The sequence below is a fragment of the Uloborus diversus genome, chromosome 3, assembly GCF_026930045.1.
Source record: "Uloborus diversus isolate 005 chromosome 3, Udiv.v.3.1, whole genome shotgun sequence".
NCBI lineage: Eukaryota > Metazoa > Arthropoda > Arachnida > Araneae > Uloboridae > Uloborus > Uloborus diversus.
Window position 1 is genome coordinate 201,990,798 of NC_072733.1, and position 22,328 is coordinate 202,013,125.

The 22,328-nt window shown below is 32.9% G+C and overlaps 1 protein-coding gene across 2 annotated transcripts; it reads right to left on the bottom strand.

Annotated features, from left to right (window-relative positions):
* Positions 1 to 351: 351 nt before the first annotated feature.
* On the bottom strand, positions 352 to 21,486 carry LOC129219270 (uncharacterized). 2 transcript variants are annotated; one of them, XR_008580392.1, is made up of 7 exons: positions 21,377 to 21,486; positions 17,403 to 17,566; positions 14,305 to 14,372; positions 10,692 to 10,860; positions 5,208 to 5,367; positions 3,907 to 3,998; positions 352 to 630 (listed from the first exon to the last, which is right to left on the bottom strand). XR_008580392.1 is itself a non-coding variant. In XM_054853601.1 (7 exons), exons 1-7 carry the CDS (start codon positions 21,398 to 21,400, stop codon positions 448 to 450), a joined length of 852 nt encoding a protein of 283 aa, XP_054709576.1. In that variant the 5' UTR covers positions 21,401 to 21,486; the 3' UTR covers positions 352 to 447. The 2 variants fall into 2 exon arrangements, 1 of the variants encoding a protein (XP_054709576.1); XM_054853601.1 differs by having other exon boundaries at positions 10,700 to 10,860.
* Positions 21,487 to 22,328: the final 842 nt, after the last annotated feature.

Genomic DNA, 22,328 nt, shown 5'->3' on the forward strand with positions numbered 1-22,328 from the left:
GAGTTGCCGTTTCCGAAAATTTTCGGCTTACATTCTAAAACTGAAAATTATTTTAAAAGAAAACTTTTAAAATGATTTTTATCAATGATTTCGATGATTTTTGTAAGCATATTTGAAAAATAAATTGAAGAGCTTTTATGATTTCAATGATTTTTGATTGTATATTTGAAGAGTTTTTATGGGGGGAGGGGGGTTGTTGTTCGCAGAAGAAAATTTTGGTACGTAAAACTATGTTCCTGAGCATGACCCCCCCCCCTAAAATGAAATCATGTATCCACCCCTTAGTATAATTTTAAAAAGTTCGACCAGAAATAAAGATTATGAAACACTTAAGAGACAATTTGTTTTTTATTTCTAGTCAATTTCATGCAATTCAATAAATTCCATACAAGTAAAACATTCAAAAGATGCAGTACATAAATGACAAATTGAAGCAAATGACTTTTGCTACACTCTCTCGTTTACTGTCCAAGCACTGCTATAATCACTTGGAGTGGACAGTATTAGTGGTCTCATAATTAAGTAGGTCGATATGGTTTGAAACTCTGCGAAGAAACTCAAGAATAGTAGTCCATATGCAACTATAAATACCTGTTCCAGCGCGAAAGCTGCTACTCGCTTTTCCATAACCTGTTGAAAGGCAATACTTAATTAGTAATTAAATATTTTTCAAATTTAAAATTGCATTGCATTACTATCACTTGCAAAGTTATACTTCAAAATCGTTTTCAAAGATCGAATAATTTTTTTAAAAAAAATTTCTGAAGCACGTTTGCTGTTTTTTCAATAACTTCTGACAAACTGTTATGCAGTTACAAATGCGTAGATAAATAAAGCCATTGTAACTATCTAATATAGATGGTCACAAATTGTCTCCCCTCGATTGTGTTTCTGAAATTTATAAAAGTAGTTGTCTTAGTTTTTCATATACACTCAAACTTGTTTTATACGGTGGATAGGGACCGCATAAAAAAATTGTGGCATAGAAAATAACCCAAAAACATACAAAATTGTAATCCTTACAAGAAAAGTGGTGATAATTTCGGCCGAGTACTCGCACAGAATTTTCCGAATAAGGAAAGTTTAGGGAGGTCACAGTAACTTCCTATCTGGATGCCTAAGTCGTCAATTGACTATACTACCTCGCACTCGTTTTAAAAATAATTTCATCAATTGAATCCCAATCTGATTGAAATTTTAATTATCCTCACAAAAAAAAAAAAAAAAAAAAAATCGTACAAAAAAAAAAAAAAAAAAAGCGCACAAAGAAAGACCGCATAAAAACAGGTTTGGGTGTAAATTGCAATTACTTCTTTAAATGCAACTATCATTAAATGATATGAAATGTAATTTTATTTCGTTAAAGTACTATCTTATTTACTTATTTTTAAATTATTAAAACAATGTAAATAATTTTGGTCCTTAAAAGTGAACAGTTTTTTTCTCATTAGCACTGCCAGAAGAAAATGCGTTGAAGATTCAGATCCCAGACCATAGATATATTATTAACTACATGCACAACAAAAAAATCAGTTCAATGGGCAAACGAGACCACGTAGTAAACGGGCAAGTGTCTGAACAAATATTAAAAAAGAAAATCCTTGGTGAAACCTAGATAAGAAAATGCTCACTGCAAAATTTCCCCACCAAGCAACTACGAATTTCACGATTACAAAATCCGACGAGTGCGGAATGTCTTTTATGTGACGCAAGAAACTGAGACCGTTGACTATGGCGGTGTTGCCACAGTCATTGCGGTTAGAGCCTCTATATAGATAGATCGACACATCAGCTTACGTTTAGCCATTTTGGATCGTATTTTTCATTGTTGCACTGCTAGAATTTCCACAGCAAAGTTTCGGATTTCGCTAAATTTGTCAAAAATAATAGTATTTTATTTAATAAACAATTCACGTGCCGCTAATAATTGCTCACAGTGAACAATCACCAAACGCGATAACTTGCCAGAAAAGACAACAACTCAAACACGCGCTCCGATCCAAAATGGCTATTTTTAAGCTGAGGCTATTCTTTAAGCGTCGGCTCGTATGCCACTAAGGAGTTGTGTGTCTAGTTATAATTCATTTATGTCCTAAACAGGCTTTCATTGAAATTTTTCTCTAAACCATGATGTGTAGCAGAATTTACCAGGGCTACTTGTTCTATAGCTTGACCCAAAACCAGAGGAGATTTTATTCTACCATTTATGTTAATTGTCTCAAAATTTTTAATTTTGGCACTAACACGGAACTGCCCCTTTATTTTCAATGTGAAATTGAGCGGACTGGTGATTCAAGAACTAATAAACAACAAGGGCATTGATTAAGGGACATTTTCATCTTTAACGCAATCGATCGTGCTCGATTCGATTAAATCCTGTCTCCCAATAGCGCATTCAGAAATTAATTTCACCCAACCTTAAGGTTCGTTTCTCACTGCGACACTGGCAGATAGAATTCGAATCGTAACACATTAAGAGTTACGTTTTCTTCCACCTTTTTCTATGGGTAATAAAGCAAAATCATTCATAACCCACACTTTGGAAACTATTGGGGAATTTCACAGAATTCATTTCCCACAAGAGATTTGGGGTTACTGGTTTTCTTGCGCAGTATGGGAAATATACAAAAACTTACTTAGGTAAACCTGAAAATTCGTTGATTGTGTACTGTCCGTTCTCGAAAGCAAACACTAGCACTGAAGACAGATTCCATTTTAAAAAGGGGCGATAGGTTGTGGATGGGCAGTTTCCGTCCGCACTTGCTACCGCTGTCTTTTTCGAGCTACTTTGGGAGAACGTTATGTTGCACCTTTTACTTCCGGGATTCCCTCCCTATTTTGATAAAATCAGAGCAGACCTAACGCATGCGCAAATTGGCGCTAGGTCTCGGCTGAGTAAAACAGGCAGTAGTCACTATCTTATTTTATTATATTTTATGTTCTCAAACGTATTGCGGAAATAAGTTGACTCCCCGGAATCACTAATAAATATTAGTGTCTTTCACAGGGGAGAAACGAGTATTATGCTAAACTTTCGATGTCCACCGCAGAGGAAACCACCACTCTGTCGACGCCTCTGTTACAACAGAGCTTTTATTTTTCTTATAAAGTGTAAAGTTATCGAACTTTACAAGAAAACAATTAGCCAGTAAAAACTCGTGGTCAGTTCAAATGAATTAGAAAGTTTATTTATGCGAATTTTCAAGAGGTAGAAGCTTTAAAATACTTCTCAAAAACCGATTACTTAGGTTTTAAGTTCTTGCAAGAGCTACATTTGAATAATTGCAAATAGATTTCTGCGACTTTCCCCCCCCCCCCCGAAAAGCGTTCTACCTACAATATAACTGTCATAAAACATACTTAAAGGAATATAAAACAACGTTTTAACGCACAAATGAGCTGGATGGTTAAGATGTTGTTTTATATCCTTTTATTTTTTAAGCATCGAGGTATTTATTCAGAATTTCATATTTTGTATAGTGTTCTCATTTAACTTTTGATTGCCGGGTCATAAATCAGCTTCATAGTTTTAGATTTCTGATGTGTATAAAAACTAAGAACTGGTAAAGTAAGAAAATAGGTTTCCTTCCTCTCAGATGTAAAAATGATTAATTAAAATTATGCGTGCATTTTGCTCTGAGATGCAGACAGAGGCATTTTGTCAGAAAGTTTCTGATGATGATGTGTTCAAAATTTGTATATATAATTTTTATTAGAAAACTAAGCTATATCAGGTGGCGATTTTTGAAACTAAAAGAAAAACGAACTGTTTAAGACAAGGGATTGTCTCATATTCTGAAATTCGACGTAGGACTGGAAGCTCGTAACGGTAAAACTTGAATGAAATTAGATTCACACACACACACACAAGTTTGGAATATATTATTCGTTTTCTTGAAAACTTACCACAGTTTTGTTGAAATGATTTTCCTTTGCAGGTTCAGAAAAAGTTTCATTTCCTGTAGCATTTTTCATGCTAATACTAATTAGCGTGGCAGCTTATAGTATAATTAAGGAATAAAACAATATATTTGTGCTGAAAACAAATTCATAGAAACAGTGTTGATGAAACACAAAATTTGCAAATAACTGCATACACGTGTTTTGGTGTTTATTTGAGATTTCAATGTAGAAGACGCGGACGATAAAACATAAGACTAGTACATATTTACAGAAACTTTGCGAGGCTAAAATAATAATGTAAGTTGACTATTACGAACATGTAATTTGTCCTCGTTGCACTTTTTTCATTCCAATTATTTTAAGCATTAAGTACAAATTAATGAAAATCAAAAGCAAGAAATTTGTAACTGTAATTGCTAATATTTACCAGAAATTGTCAACTTGTAAAAAAAAAAAAAAAAAACTTCATAAGAGAGTGCATGAGCTTTTAATATCGGGCGTTCATTTGTTGCACGTGTAACATTTCTGTGCTAATGTCGTAATAAACCAGAAATATTACCCCCCCCCCCAAAAAAAAAGAAAAAGCGTTATTAAAAAAATGAAAATGTCAGCACATTGAGACAGTTTTTACCAGTCGTTGTAAACACTACACATGTCGCCAATTAGCAATCTAATAAAAGCATATAAACTATCTAAAACATATACATAAGCAAATTGCTGAATAACACATATATAAACCAGTGCAACTAATTGGAAATGTAAAATTACAAATATTTTGTAAATGGCAATGCTTGAGTTGAAACCAATTTACTTCTTGATATCCTGTATTGCCCAAAACTGGTATAGTTTGTAGCGCAACTACAAAAATTTTAACGCAGCAATCAGTAATTTTGTTATATGCATTATCAGTAGTCATTCGCCGTTATCAATAACTATAGTTCCTCAAAGTTTTGAAAATTAACTAACAACATTATATTTTCCAATTTATCAGCAAAGTTTTACTGCCAAGTTTGAAGACAGCTTTAATTTGATAACTACACCATTCTTTTTTTTTAATATTAAAAGTATAACTACTTTAACATGATCCATTATTGGTATAATTTTTTGCACACATTTCTTTTTAAATCTTTAAAAGTAATACCTTTCAAAAGTAAAAGTTACATATGGTTTTCATTTCAGATTAACTTTTTACAAAATTCCTAGTTGCTTTTTCGTGACAAGCATTAATAAGGTTCAGCCTTTGTATGACTAGAAGTGTAAACTTTCATGCATTCGGTATTTGCCAAGCCATTGAAAAAGGATACAACTCACAAATCCTCCAGCCATAATCAAAAGTAGTACTGTTCTCAAAATGAATGTTGGAGTGCACCGTGAGTATAAACCAGTAAGTGTAACCTGTGCTACCGAATATATAAGTCCTAAGATGCAAAACAGGTACGCCCCAATTGTCTGCACTTCCTTATTCTATAAGACAAGTACAAAATCAAAACATTATGAAGCACTATTTACAAAAAAATAAGCAAGTTTCTTTTAATGACCAGAAGTTAAATAGTGTACTGAAAACTAATACAAAATATTGGAAATAAATCGGTTTTATGTGTGTCAAATGAAAGTGAGGTAACAAATTGAGAGCATTTGTTTGAGTATATATATCAGAAAAAAATACTGATTGTGTTATTTTTTAGTCTTATAACGAAAACTTGCTTAAAAATTAATGTTATTTGTCTTTCAGAGAAATTTAGATTTTGGCATTTATAATAGATTACAGAAATAAATGTCGTGAAAAGTAGGGTAATGTGGGGCAAAGTGAAATAGTTAAATAACTGTTTTAATGAGAAAATTTTTAAAAATTTGTTTGAAAATTATAGTAGAAAAGGAAGGAACAATACATTTTATAATAAAACTTTCCTTGAAATATTTTTTTTATTTTGACTGTAAATTTGTACCTTAAAAAAAGTGGAAAATCTTCATTTTTTTTCCATGGGGCAAAGTTAAAAATAAAACACTTTTCCAATGACATCATTTCCAGCTGTTTGTTTGAAACATTTTTGATCAAATAAATTAGTAATTAAGAGAATTAATGATTAAATACTTAGATAATGATATAATAAACGCTTAAATAAACTATTTAACTAGTTAATGTATGAGAAAGAATACAGGAGTGAATGATGTAGTAATTGAATAAGAAAATAAACGAATGGGTAAAAAATAAGTGAGTTATTAAGTGAAAGAATCTAAAAAATAATAATAAATGAATACGTAAGTTATTTAATAATGATTGAATAAGTAAACGAATGAACTATTTCACTTTGCCCAATTCACTTTGTCCCGCATGCACTTGACTGCTTTAACAAAGAATTAAAAATAGAAATAAGTTTGATAATAAATACTGCAACGAATTTTATGTTTATAATTAGGCCTCAATTTATACTTAAAATGATAAAGTTCTTATTATTATCATTTTAAAGCAAAAAAAAAAAAAAAAAAAAATACAACAAAATACTATAATATGGGCATCAAGTTTTGAAATTGCTCTTATTATCATATGCTTTGATATTCAGTGATAACTTTTTACTGACTGGAGTAGACTATGAATGTTACTACATAATTAAAATATTACCAGATTGATGGCATTAGAAGCAGATTTAATATTGCACCATTTCACTTTGCCCTACTAATTAACTTTTCCACACATTTTTACTTCCTTTTACAAAAAAGGAAGTATTGTATTCGCGAAAAAATTTTCACCAAAAAATCGGCCTTAATTTCCATTTTTCTCACCCCCGAATGAATGTTGAGTTTTTTTCGACCGGATCGCACATGGATATATGCCTAGAAACGTACAGACACACGAAATATCCATTTTGACGACCCATGGGTTAATTGCAACAAATTTTCTCGTGACATCCGTATGTGTGTATGTATCTCGCATAACTCAAAAACGGCATGTCCTAGAAATTTGAAATTTGGCACGAGGACTCCTAGTAGGGTCTAGTTGTGCACCTTCTCTTTTGGTTGCATTAGGATGTTCCTAAGGGGTCTTTTGCCGCTTTTTGGGGGAAATTATTGTTAATTTCGATGTAAATTGAAGTGGTGTTATACTTTGTCGGACACTTGGCGATATATCGCCAGCCTTTTGGTCGCCAAGTTTTGTTGCCAACTTGGCGACAAATTTGGCGATTTTTTTTATTCTTTAATTTGGATTCACTTTGGCCACTGTTGGTGATATTTAGAGAGTAAACAATTGAATCACATTAAAATTGCCAATAATGTGGAAATGACATTAAATTGGAGTAAAAGGAAGTCATGTGATGCACACATCAGCTCGTTTAACATTATTTCTCACATCTTATTTTTCATGTTTTGATTGAATTCTGAAAAAGTCTAAGTATTAGCATTTAAAAAAAGCTTGATTTACAAAATAACACATTAAATGCTATTTCTGTATGACCAAATACATAAAACCTTTAAGTAAATATTATTACTCTATTTGAAAGTCTTCTCTAAAAATTCCTTCTACACATTTAACAGTATAAATCCCATAATCTTATTCAGCATTAATCTTGCTACTTTAGTAAAACATATTAAGTTTGAAAAATATAAAAAAATAAAAACAAGTTTTAAACTCTTGCATGTAGCGTCGCCTCAGAGCAATAGTAAAACATCTAATCCCAGGAATAACTGTAAGACATTCTGTTGTTGCTTTGAGGCAACGATGCAGCCAATTATAGAAAGATATATCACTGAATGGATTTAAGTTTAGTGAAATGCAGGACGATTTGCTGTCTAGTATTGCTCTGATAATTAGGTGCTTGATCCTGAAAGTGTTCGTTTCTTTTCGGTGAGGAAAAAGATAAACATTTAACTGGTACAAGACTAATACCAATTGCAGTACATTACAACCGAAGAAAACCCGGCTCTTCTAATGCCTATTTTTTAAAAAATGGAATCGTCCAACCTTCATCTATCGGGATCAAGTTATCAGAGCTAAACTACACTCCTGTTTGTGAAAATTGCAACACCATGAAGAAAGCATCATAGCTGAATGAAATTTAATACATAGTTGAGTGGTAATGATACAAATAAATGATTACATTTTCAAACCAAACAAACAATAAAAAGAGATAGAAATTAGTATTTTGTGTGACCACCACGCGCCGCAATAATAGCTGCTACACGACTCGGCATGGAATGAAACAAAGTTTGAATATCTGCTTGCGGAAGAGTGTTCCATATTGTTTGTATGCGCAACCAAAGTTCGTCTGTCGAAGCAACAGGAGGAGGATCACGAGCGAGATGTGGCCCAAAGAAATCCCACAAATGTTCAATCAGTGACATATCCGGGGAATATGCAGGCCAAAGAAGAAAATGTACTTGCTGCGAATCAAGGAAGGAATTGACAGTTCTGGCGACATGTGGACGGGCATTATGATGTTGGAATACAGCCCCTGGCAATTTTTGCAGGAAAGGAATAGCTTGAGGCTGTAAAACTTCGTTTATGTATCGTGTACTTTTCAAATTGCCCACAATTCGTAGCAATTGTGATCGTCCATGATATGCTACGGCACCCCAGACCATAACTCCAGGTGTTTGTCCACTGTGGCGTTCGAAAATGCACTCCGGAATGTGCCGTTCACCGGCATAGCGCCTGATACGAATTCGGCCATCATGGTGCAACAAATTGAAGCGGGATTCGTCAGAAAAGACGACCTGCTGCCAATCAGCACGCCAGCTCTTATGCAAATTGGCCCATTGTAGCCGCAGGCGGCGATGATTTTGCGTGAAAGAAATCCTGTATAAAGGAATCCTTGCGCGCAGCCCACGCTTCAGCAGACGTCTCCGAATTGATGAAGCACACAATGAAACACCTGTAGCTGTTGACCACTGTGCTGCCAATTGTCTAGAAGAAGCTGTGCGGTTCGTCAGCGCCCTACGCACCAGGTGTCTGTCATCGCGAGCTGACGTCACATTTCGGGGTCCACTCCCAGATTTCCGAGCTGTCCGACCCTCGTCCGTCCACTACTTCCAAACACGCATGATTGTGCTGCTGTTATGCTGCACACGAGCGGCTACTGCACGATAAGACAATCCAGCTTCATGAAGGTCGACGATTCTGCCCCGTTCAAACTCCGAAATTTGCTCAAATTTCGATTTCTTTCGTCGAAGAGGCATATTAAAGATTCAGTTAACGTTTACTCTAGCATATAACCACCGATAATCACACACGCCTCGCTAGAATGATGTCTATTTATATTCGGTTTGATCCGCCGTTCAGAGGGCGCTCTTCAGCATACGCATGCGCTACCGGTCTGCAATTCTAATCATTTGCATATCATGACCTACTTTACATTTCCTGCAATTTTCAGCTCACTCGCGTAAGTCCTTCGTGGTGTTGCAATTTTCAAAAACATTATATTCGTAACATTTCCAATGAGACCATTTTTTCACGTATGTACTACAAGGAAAACATTTTTATTGTTGTATCACGTCATATTATTATTTCATAACTGGTTTCTGATAGTTAAGAAAGGAAAATTCAGTATTATTTTTCATGATGTATGGTCAATTGAGGTGTAAGAAACGTGGGGTGGATGGAAGCAAACTCTATTACCTCACTTGTAGTAATTTTTGAAAATAAAGTGATGGTGAACGTAAAGTATTGCTAAAGTTAAAGTATAGAAATGATTCAGAAATTTCGGCGTGGTTCCAAACAATTGTGTGCGGTCATCATTGTTTGAAGAGGAAACTGAAAAAAGTTTTTTTTTTTTAATTTAGTGAACTTACATTTTCTAAATATGGGGTGTTTCCATCTACCATATAGTATCTGGGTTCATTCGTTAACTAAGTCATAAAGTCAAATTGTTCATACCCAGTTCTCAGAATGTCATCTTGGACACAATGTACAAAATTGTATGTCTCAATTCATCTAAATGAAATGGAAGGATCTAAAATTGAGACATTGAAATTATCTTTCCCTTTACCCCAACTGGCAGTAATAATTTCTTTAAAAAAGGGAAAAAATACTTTTGAAAAAACTCATCTTTTGTCATTTTCCTAGTCTTCATTATTGTTGTCGTACGCAAAATAAAATTAAAAATTTAAATGCTAATATTTTTTATACAAATATTTCAATTATTTTCTACGATGTTATATCGACGGTATTCATCAGAGGCAGAGTATTTCAAAGTTGTTTCCGAAGCTAGCGTGTTGGTTTTCTCATCTCTTAGTGAAGTTCTATGGGCTATTAATGAAAGCCTACCATGGCTTAAAGTTTTTGAGGCGCAATTAACCCCGAAAGGTTAAGAGAAATGTTTATATGATTTCAAGAAATAAGTTTTGCAAGTGTATGACTTGAAGTTCTCCCAAAAATTCAAGAAATTTTTAAAGTAAGAAGAAACCATTTGATAAAGTAAATTTGTACTTAGTGGTAAGGTGTTATGGGAGACACTTGACAAAGAAACTGTGCTTGTCAAATAGAATTTGCTTTTTATAAATTTATTAAAATGAATTTTGCATAGCACGTATATACGATGTTTTTGATTTGTACTTTCTATCAATCTTATAGCAGCTGTAATTTAATTAACACTAAAAAAATTCATATATATATATATATATATATATATATATATATATATATATATATATATATATATATATATATTAATTAAACATATTTTCAAAAGGTGCGAAGAAATATCTTTGAGATCATAAGCAGGAACGAAAACAGAATAATTAAAAATGCAAAAGTTTGAAAATTATTTAGGTAAATATTAAAAAATCTTTCTGACTTGGATACATTTTTCTTCGAGCTGGTAGGAAACGCAGCAATCAGTAACAATCCCACAAAAGAAGCTATTCCAGGCATGATACTAATTTTGTTCAAAAAATTAGCACTGCTACCCAAGACTTCATTTCTGTCTGTTATGTAGACATATCGAAGGAAAACACACGTAACTCCTGAAAAATAAATAATCATTTATTTTGAAATGTATTTTCTTTATTGAAAAATATGCTGTTTTTGTTTCAAATGAAAATCTTTTTTTCTTATGATTAAATTGCTGTTTTCAGGATGTGGTTGTTTTCTTGACACAGAGGTCCCCCCCCCTCCCTATGAGCAAGGGCACACCCCCTAAACACCTCGAAGACCCCTCCCCCCAAAAGCAAGAGCCCTCCCAGAAAAGAAAGAAATACCCCTCGAAACACCCCCCCCCCAAAAAAATGTTAATGGCTCAGTCTAGGCCATGACACCCCCCCCCCTCAAGTGGGCACTCCTGATTAAAAAATGAACAACTTAATGGTTCTAAACTTGACATACCATAAACTGATAGTATTGTATTCACTTGTAGTGTATTTTTATTCCTTAAGGAAAATCGTTAATTCCATTTATAACCGTTTTATTCAGAGTAATTAATTTTTGGTGACTTAATCTCTTTCTTATAGAATGTTCAGGGGGAATATTTTCCTTTTGCATTTTATAATCCTTAAGCTATCGTGCAACATGATTACAGTAGCATAAACTTGTAATAAAAGCAGAATATATCAAGTTTAATTAGGAAAAAAAAGCTTGTCTCATAAACATTCTATATTGTTTTTCGAAAAGAAAATGCGTCCTAAAGTCGGCAAACAATCTAGATATTTGATTTAATAACCCGATACCATTCGCATTTCATGGGATTGAATCCCCTTCAGAGATTGATGTTTAAAGGCAACTAGTAACATATTTTAGCCTTCCTGATATAGGGTTGGTTGGGGTAAGTGGGACCCCTTTTGAAAATAGAACGTTTTTAAAACCTTATACAAAAGTTTTGAAACAAAAAAAATTGAATTTAAAATATAAATAAGCTTAATATTGGCTAAATTAATACTGCATTGAATATTAGGAAATTTCAATTAATACTTAAAATGTTGATAACAAGAACTTTTTAGTAAATCAATATTTTTTGACTTTCAACAAAGTATTACACTATGAGTATCAATTTTTTAAAATTGCCTGTATTGTTAAATGCTTTAATCTTTGGTGGTATTTTATACCTGACTGGAATAGACTACATGGTACTACATAATTAAAATGATACCAGAAAGGTGGAGGTGAAAGCAGAGTAAATATTTCACCATTTCACTTTGCCCCATGTTCCCCTACATGTAAGCAACTATTACCTACATGCACTAGAACCAAAGACGTTTTAAAGAAATTGATGAGTGTTGAATCATCATAAAAGATTTCGTTTCCAATGTTGTTGTGTAAATAACAAGCAGGGTTATTGCTCCTCAAACTTGAAGAAGGGAGAAAAAAGTGATGAAACACATGGGGGGGGGGGAGAACGGCTTTTTTTTTTTGAAAAAACATCGAGTTCAGGATAATGTTCAAAATGAAAGAACTGAAGCGCAACGGTCACGAGACGCTTATCTTTTGATAAATCAGTCCTCCGCAAAAGTATAATTGAAATTGTTTTGGGAGAATACTACTTTCAAAATGGAAGTTAGATTTGTTTAAAATTCTTTGTTGAAAACATAAGTCAATAAACTATTTGAATTGCTTTTTTATAATTTGACTTCAAACGTTGAACCTGCAAAAAATTCTGCAAGGATACTATACTCTTCGAATAGCATTTCTCTTTTCATATATAAACAGCAGTCAATCAAATGAGTGACTCAGTTTGAATGTAAATAAGAGCAAACACGGTTTGAAACAAAAATGCGCCGTTTGAAGATCTTTGTTAGAAAATCACTGCATTTTGAAAAATATATTGTTTTATCGCAGCTCAAAATATCACCATTAGAGAGTGCTGGCAGCCGAAAGACTAAATGACAATGCTCTCAATATAGGCACTCTTTCTCACAATAATGTATTGTAGTAGTACAACAAAATTTGCACATACGCGTGACAGTAACTGAGTCGAATGCATTAAAGACATAATTTTGTTGAACAGTTTATGTTTTGCTTGTCAAATTCCAAACTTCTTGTAGGCGTGGAAAATTACGTCAAACGTTATTTAGGCTGAGACACTGTTACGCGTATGTGCATTTTTTGTGGTGCGATTATGCCACATTAGGCGCGTTTCCATGGCCAGTTTCGACCCCGCAAATAACCTGCTTTTCACCGCTTTCCGGTTATTTGCCGGGGAAATGTGGACTTTTTTTCCTCCTGCTTCCTGCTGGAGTAAATGCGGAGTTTTTACCCACAAATCATTACGCAAAACAAGTTCGTCTACTTACTGCGTATAGCCGCTAAGGATGCTGGGTGAAAACCGCTTTCTCTGGTACAATGGGAAACCTCTTTTTACATGCAAACGGGGAATTTTTCAACCGGTTTTTTCGGAGCCGGAGAGGTTATTTACGATGTAGAAAAGTGTGTTGTGAACGCAACTATTATTACTGCAAAAGGCGGCTATTTTGATAGTATTGTTTTTTAGCTTTTTTCGGCTGCCAGTGCCCTCTAGTGGCAATAGTTTGAACTACTTAAACCAAATGCTTTTTTTTTCCAATTTATTGGTTTTTAATAAAGGTGCTGCAAGTGGCGCGTTTTTATCTGAAACCGTATTATTCTTATTTCATCTCAATTATTATTGTCGCTCAAAGCATGTTACTAATAAAAAGGATTCAGAAACGTTCCTGAAAAATAATGGGCAGCTCATGTGCCCAATTTCTGCCAGTAACATATCTTGCAAAAGCCAGGAACGTTTTCCGCTAAAAATCAGTAACCTTCCTGAAATTATCCTTGAAACTTTCTGAAGAATATGGAGATCTCACCGGTAAAAACCAGTCTAGAGCCTTTAAGGGAAGTTCGGTAGATTTAATACAATTCATTAGAACCCTTCAGAGTCACGAAGAAAGCTCCAGAAGCGTTAATGCAACCATAGCCAAAGCGCTAAGGTAGCATTGAAAGTAAGAACCAAGCATCTGCCCTGCCTGTAATTCTTGTGTTGTAAAGCTGCAGCTACCCAGAGAATTATCTACTCTCACTGGGAGCTTAGTCAACCTGCATGGGCCGTAATCGAACTAAAATCGATGCACTTAATAAACACACTCAGTCAATCCTTACAGTGGTAGCTAAAAATATTTTTCCCACCAGTGAGGAATCTGCATTCGCTCAACTTATAGCAATTCAGACACCTTTTTTGCAAGGATACTTGATTTTACGCGGAAATAAGTGAAACCCGTGAAATGCCGCAACGCTTCACGGAACTAATCAGCAACGTTCCACGGAACTAATCAGCAACGTATCGGATTTTGTTTACAGTGTAAACAATAAAGAATTTATGCCTTCGGGGTATTTTAAAATTCCTAACTGGATTAACGGTCAAAGTAATTCGTTTTATATATATATATATATATATATATATATATATATATATATATATATATATATATATATATATATATATAGCGAATGACACTTACCACTTAGAGTTGATGCATATAATAAAATATTAAATACTCCAAGTTCTGGATAAGATCCACCATCAAAGCTGTAAAATAATGTTCAGTTCTTTAATCACAAGCAAACAACGCATACAAAGTACATTGAATGTAATGTCCAAATAATATTTTGTGTGGACTTTTTAAAGCGTAACCTATATTAAGCAACTTTTAAATTAAACTTCATGATCAATAAATGCGTAAATTTAAATGCTTGGTAAAGGTATTTGTAATTCAAAAATGTTCGTATGTAATTTAGATGCTTATGTCGAAAATCATAGCCGGGTCATTCCATGCGAAATGAGCAAATCAGCAGTGGCTGATATGTCACAGATTTCAATGAAAATTTTTATTTAGGTAAACCATGCATATCTATGATTGAATGCAAAGTATGGAAGTTTAAAAACTGTTGCTTTGTTATTGAAATTAGAAGTTGATGCTTACGCTAATCCTAAATTTTCAGAGTTCATTGCTGCCAGTTTGTGACTCAATAACTCCATAAGTTATAAACGTACACTTAAAAGATAAATATTTCCCCATTCTATAAACAAATCTCTATTGGGAAAGAGCAAAGTAAAATTTATTCGGATCTTTTTTTGAATCTGAGATATTAACAAATATTGAAATTTTGCCAATTTACTTCAGATTTCCAATCACTCTTCTAGCTCTTTTAATGAAAAAATAACAGTAAAAATGATTCAAATTGAAAAACTATCTATAACTAACTATCTGCTCGAATTTAGTAATTGTTTATGAATTTTTTGATGACGAAATCTTACTTTAAAAAATCAAAAATTCCATTTTTTCCCCAATTTCAGATGTTTTTTTTTGAAGATGAGGGAATGCACTAAATTTACTCAAGTTTTTTAACGTAACATATTGAAGTGTCTTTTAGATGCTACTAAATTTTAATCATTGGTATCAGCGTATTTTTGTTACTAGAGTAACTTGAACTAAGGCAAAATTTCATTAGTTAGTTCTTTTTATTGTAAGTTTAGCAAAACTAACCATTTCTTTCTTGTTTCATTTTCTCAAAAGCATGTTTATGAAGTACTTGCTAAAATGCACATTTTTTAAAAATCGAAATAAATGTTAGATATGCTTGCTTTTGCATCACTGAGTTATAAAATTAAAATAATTATTTTGAAAAATACAATATGTTTTTTCAGTATAATGTATTATATGGGGCACAATATACGTAATTTAAGAAGGTGCAATGAAGTTTTCACACTTTTTATTTCTGTTTTAGTGTGTGAACTAACTAGCAAAATTGCTCAGTTTAAAATACCTGTATCTTTTTTACAAACCAAATACAAAAAACAATATGTATAACATGTAGAGTACTTGAATGGAATATTCAATTGGCCAAGAAATTTTGTTTTTAAATATATCCCCTTTTGGTTTACAGGAGTCTAAAAATGTCATTTTTGTCATTTTTCCGATTTTTGTGGGGCTGTAATCTATAAAGGGTGCACAAACACACAGCAACAGTTACATATTCTTTTTAGCATGGTTCCAGTGATTAGTTTTTGCCGTATTTCATTTTGTGTTTCCGTCCCCTACGCGAGTTATCTCCCTTTGAAGTGAGTAAAATTTTTACATTTGACCCTGAACTTTAACCTGTTGCCGTTATTTTAATCATTACCTTACAGCTACGTAACTCAGCATGTAAGACTATCAATTTATGCACTTTAACATCAAAGCGTTAAATTACTTGTCATAAATGTAATTCAAATAGATTTTGGCCAAAATGCAAAGATCTAAAAGTCCCATTTTTGACTACGAAAATCACTTTTGATGACCTCTAAAAAATCAAAGGTTCAGTTGAGAGAAAAAATAAAAGTGGTTTTAAACATCTTTCACATCCAGCTTTTAGGGACATGAATTTCAAAAAAATTAAAAATGGTCGAGCGCACCAATCTGTCGAACCTATATGAATTGACCCATAAAACACAAAGAAAATGCTATTTTTCTGAATTTTATTTTACGTTTGGAAATCAAAAACCAATTTCGAGTTTCTTCAAGCAAATAGTAGAAACACAGCTCTATATTCTTGTAAAGTTTTAAAGTTGTCTGAATTTTCCCTCATTTGAATTTTTGTGTCTATGTTAAGGGGAAAATCATTATTTTACAAAATGTCACTAAATTTAAAACTGATTTTGGAGACAAAGGATTTAACATATAACTTCAAAAGTAAGGTATTTCTTTTATGATACTTAGCACATTATTGGGTATTAATTTCATCAAAGCTAATGCATTTCTGAAAGATTGAGATTAAAAAATAAAATGCTTAATTATGAGAAAATTGAAATATTTTCAGTTTTTGAAACTCGGTTAAAAGTTAACTATAATAACTTTGAAAATTTTACTGACATCAGATTAATTACCCTACTCCATAGATCGCAACAACATATAACTTATACGTTTTCATTAAATAGTTAATAAGATACAAGCCTTCAAAACTGCAACATTTAGCATTTAAGAGAATGATGTTCAATTCGACCAATTTTCAATCGCATGTAACTATTCAAATAAAAAAAAATTAAGAAAAAATATTTTAGACATTTTTATATAGGCATAAAAGGAACCTGTATACCAAATTTCATAAAAATCTGTTACCATGCGACCACCACTTTTTTGCGAATTTTGCTCATTTCGTATGGAATGACCCAGCCACTAATTACATTGTGACGAAGTAATAAATATCTAGTAGACCATGAAACCTAGCAGTACAAGAGTTACGGGAACTTAAAAAAAAAAAAAAATATTCTGAACACTTATTCAAACTTTCACATAAACAATTGTCTGTATCTACTTGTAAAAGCCGGAGCAGACATTTCTTGCTTGCGCTTGACAATTGCTTCTGACTAAAATATGCTTCAACTACACTTAATATTATAAATTTTAAAAACTGGAACTTTTGTAAGCACAATGAAAAGTTCGAGTAAATATTATGATGCAATATTGTATATCGGTTCAACTGCAGTGAATGGTACGAGAGTTATTGTGTAGATTCAAAGAGCTTAGAACAGTTTCTAATTGAAGAATTGGTGTAAATTTTTGGGAAATAAATCACTTACCTTAGTTGCTCCGTGAAGGAGGTGAAATTCGACCGGAAACCAATAGAGGCTAGACTGACTAGAACGGATATCAAAATCAGCGCTGCACAAGTTCCAACCAGCCATCCGCTACGCTTCCAGCTCCACACAGACATCCTCGAATATGACCCGATTTGGGAACATTTCTATGAAAAAATTTCAATGTCTTAAAAAGCTGAGTACAACAAAAAAGGGTTCGAAAAGTAAGATGATTTATACTTATTTATTTTTGTTTTATTTAAAAAATTATTTAATTTTCTGGTTCATGAAAGACATGTTGTTAAATAGATTCTTTTGTCTATTTATGCGAATCTTTTTAACTGTAGTCACAATTGTTTCTTCATTAATGTCATACTTTTTACGGCATTTTATGGTGTATTTTTTATTTCTGACACTTAAATACGGCTAACAAACTTAAAGTTTAAGCTATTAATAAAACTTAAGCTATAGCCTATAGCTTAAACTGTAATTAGAGATCTGCAAGGCCTTATAGATACAAATCTGCTGGTAGCAATGACGAAGCTCTAACTTCAGCAATGTCGAGCCAATCTGACAAGCTTTCATTAACCGTAACTTATATCAACGGCTTCAAACCGCTCTTAAAAACTATCATATTTTGTGTAAAATCTTCGTTGTGTGATATATATATATATATATATATATATATATATATATATATATATATATATATATATATATATATATATATATATATATATATATATATAAATTTGTTACCTGCTTCGCATACTTCAGTTACTAGCTTTGGATGCATAATGTGCGTTAGCATTGCGTTTGCAACTATAAATTCTTAATATGATTCCTGCGCATTATTGTCCCATCTAACTCCTTCAAAATTTAGCTCCCCCCCTCCCCATCCCATTTTCTAATTACCCTGTTTATGACAATCCCGGTAGCAGAACTTTCTTTAGCAGTCTGCGACGTACATTAAAAATCGAAAAATAGTAGGATAATCCGACATTAAACTTCTTGTAAAATCTTAAGAGTCATTTTTTTTTAAGTTGAACAAAGTGAATCAGGGCCTGATAGTTGACACCTTCAATTTTCCTGAAACGTTTAGGATAATTTACTAGTATGGTAATAAGAAAAAGTGAAGCTTCTTTCCTCTCTAATTACTTGATAGCTCTCGAGTGGGGGTCAAAGTTTAGGGTCGTGAGAAAAAAGAGCTAAATACAAAAATTGCTTCGCTTTAAAAGCAAGGAGTGAACTAAACCAATTCTTTTAAATAAGGATACTACTTGATACCAGGTACATGCTAGCATAAATATTGTGGTGGCTCACTTAGGATTTGAGGGCAAAGGTCAATTGACAATGCTACTTTTTTAAATTTTTTTGCCTTGTTTAGTCCCGGATATCTGCTAAAACCACGAGTAACGCTCGGAGATAAGTATATGATTAACTACTCACCACAGTATAGTAATAAGAAAAATATAAAATAGCTTTCGTTTCTCTTCGCTTTAGTAGTTAAACGGTCTCAAAGTCGATGATTTTTTAAAAATGCCCAAGTTTGAAGGTCAATAACTTTGATCGCGACAGGTCAACAACTTTGGGACACAGCTGTAGTTATAGCGCGAGTGGTGCAGTTTAAAGTCCTTGTTAGAAACTCATGGAAACTAATCAAATTTTTTAATTATGCGGTCTCAAAGTTGATAATTTGAAACAAAATAATCAATTACTCTAAATTGCCGGAGTCAATAACTTTGAGCAAGAGCTGTAATTATGCTCGACGTGGTGTAGTTTTAGACTAATGTCAGAAAACAATGAGATCTAATCATCTTACTTAATTAAAAGATCTCAAAAATGATAATTTCAGTATAAAAGAGCGTTTTTTTATGAGTTTATATGCGTGCTACTCAAAATCTTATAAGCTCAAACTCACTTAAATACTAGAACGAATCAACAAACAAATGTACTTTAAGCTCCTAAAATTTCATGCTTCCAGTGCTATAAAATTTTCTTTAACCTTGACCACAACATGGCAATTCTTCTCACAAAGCTGATCCGCCATTTTGGAGCACTATATTTTGGGGATCCTAGATACTTAGGATTCGGATCTCGAAAGCTGAAAATTTGCCATAGGTTAGTTTCAAAAACATCTCTACCCCTCTATAACATTTCATCCCATCCGAGGATGATCGAGCAATGACAGTTTGAGAAATTTAGGGCAGTTACTACAGCTGTGTCCCAAAGTTGTTGACCCGTCGCCATCAAAGTTACTGACCTCTAAACTTGGGCATTTAAAAAAAATCATCGACTTTGAGACCGTTTAACTACTAAAGACAAGAGAAACTAAAGCTATTTTGTATTTTTCTTAGTACTATTCTGTGGTGAGTAGATAATCATATACTTATTTCCGAGGGTTACTCGCGGCTTTAGCAGATATCCGGGCCTAAACAAGGCAAAAAAAGTAGCAGTTTCAATTGACCTTTGCCCTCAAATCCATGAATGAGCCTCCAAAATATTTATGCTAGCATGTACCTGGTATCACGTAGTATCCTTATTCAAAAGAATTGGCTTAGTTCACTCATTGCTTTCGAAGCAAATCAATCATGTATTTAGCTCTTTTTTTTTCACGACCTTAAACTTTGACCCCTACTCAAGGACAAACAAATCAGATTTTTAGAAAAAGAAACTTCACTTTTTCTTTTCATAGTACCACTAACACATTCTGAAATTTTCACGAAAATTGAAGACATCAACTATCAAAAGTGTCCAGCTTTAAAAAAAAAAAAAAAAAACTCTTAATCTGTTTTGAGAAATACTTAAAACTAAGTGCTAAACTTTAAAACCCAAGTTCAGGCTAATTGTGGATCATATCCCAGAAAATAAGGTACAAATTTTCGTTTGATGAAATTTAAGATTTTTTTTCTTTTCTTTAAAAATTTTTTTAGTTTTTTTCTTCCCCAAATAAATAGTCTGCGACGTTTGTCGCACCGCTGTGCTGTTTCTGCTACTGGACGGAATATTTTTGTATTTCTATAGCTCTATTAAAATCAAGATCAAGCAAACTGTTTAAAATATCATTGAATATGTAGAAGTATAATTTTAATAAAAAGATTTGTTTTAGGATATTTCTTAAAGCAGTTCTGAAACTACGTATTTCTTGATGTAGACAAAAAATCATTTTCAAATTCTAAGTTATTTCAAGCTATTCTATTTTTTCAGCGACAGCACGGTTAAACTTACTGGATATTTTATATTCACTTGAATGGGAGGTCAAATGGAAAAAAAATACATTGATAACATTTATAAATACTATAACCTATAAAATGAATATTTATCACAATTAAATGAACAAGTCAATAGATGATCAATTTTGCTTATTATTATTATTATTATTTTTAGCGAAGACAAAATTAATTTCATGTTCAAATATTCAAAGATATAAGGGAAACGATAGAATTTTTCAATTTATTTTTTAAGAATCAACTATACATTATTCAAACTTAGATAATTTGAAAACGTTTTTATAAATTTTTAAAACGTTATTAAATTTATGATAAATGCGTTTTTATTGTCAAAATAAGTGCTGGTATTTCTGTCGTATAAATAACTCCAAGTCAAAGATTTATTGTTAATTACTGAAAGTATTGACAATTATCATTCAAAAATTTGCGCATTTTGCCTTTTCCTAACTAAGCTTACGAAGAAATAAAAATATTTCAAATGCAATACATTCCCAGTCGAATTTGAAAATGCTGTGACACAGAAGTAGTACTTATTAGCTTTCAAAATTTTTTTACACTTAGAATTAAAGTATAATTTTCAATTTAAAAAAAATATTAACCGTTGCAGTTACTTTTAAACAGAATAAAGGGTAAGAAAAATAACGCACAGTATATTTAAGAAAGTCCTCTATTGAAGTCTTTTATTTGCGAACTTAACTTTAAAAAGTAACAAAATTAAAGCTGTATGATATTAAAAAAAGTACTCACAAATCGGGATAAACATTTCCCCATGCGCTGAATTTCTTTTGATGACCATCATAAAAAAATGTAGTTGGCGGATCTTAACAATCAAACTCTCTCCTTGTAGACTAAAGTGCAAAAGAATGTTATCTTTCTGTCATTGTTTTCGACTGCTATCTGTATTATCTAACTTTTGGACATTTTTCTCAAAATTTTGTAAGGAGATTGCTTACCCTAATTTAGATAATATTGTTAAGTGCAACTGACTATTTTTAAACAGCCTTCAATTTGTTATGACTGAAACAACTGTCATGTACCTAGTTGGGGGAAAAAATCGCACCGTACAGAAATTAACATTTTGCTTTACTAATCATCAGTAAAAACATTGCGTCGTACGTTAGTGGATTTTGATGTCAAAATTTTTATTTTCCCTTCAAAAATGACAAATCTCATTAGGGGTTGTTCAGAAATGGTGACATGCTTGGAGGAGGGAGGAGTTTTTGTTGAATTCTGGCAGTTTGTGACAAGGGGGAAGGGGGGGGTAACAAGAAATGTGACGTCATTTCAGGTGTGTTTGGAAAATAGTGACAGTTTGTGACAAGGGGGAGGGAAGGGGTACTAAGAAGTGCGACATCACATGGTTTATAAAAAATGCTAATGAAAAAGATCGTTGTGAAATAGTTTGTGACAAGGGCTACCAGGGTTACAAGAAGTGCAACATCACATGGTTTATTTATAAAATAATGCTAATGAAAAAGATCGTTGTGAAATAGTGACAGTTTGTGGCAAGGGAGAGGGAAGAGTTAATAAGAAGTGCAACATCATATGCTTATTAAAAAACTAAAAAAATGCTAATGAAAAAGATCGCGACGTATAGGGAGGGGAGGTGGGTTAGTGGAAATGTGGCTCTTCGACAAAGGAAGGAGGTGGGTTAGTGGAAGTGTGGTTGATTTTTCCAGGGGGAGGCAGTGGCGGATAC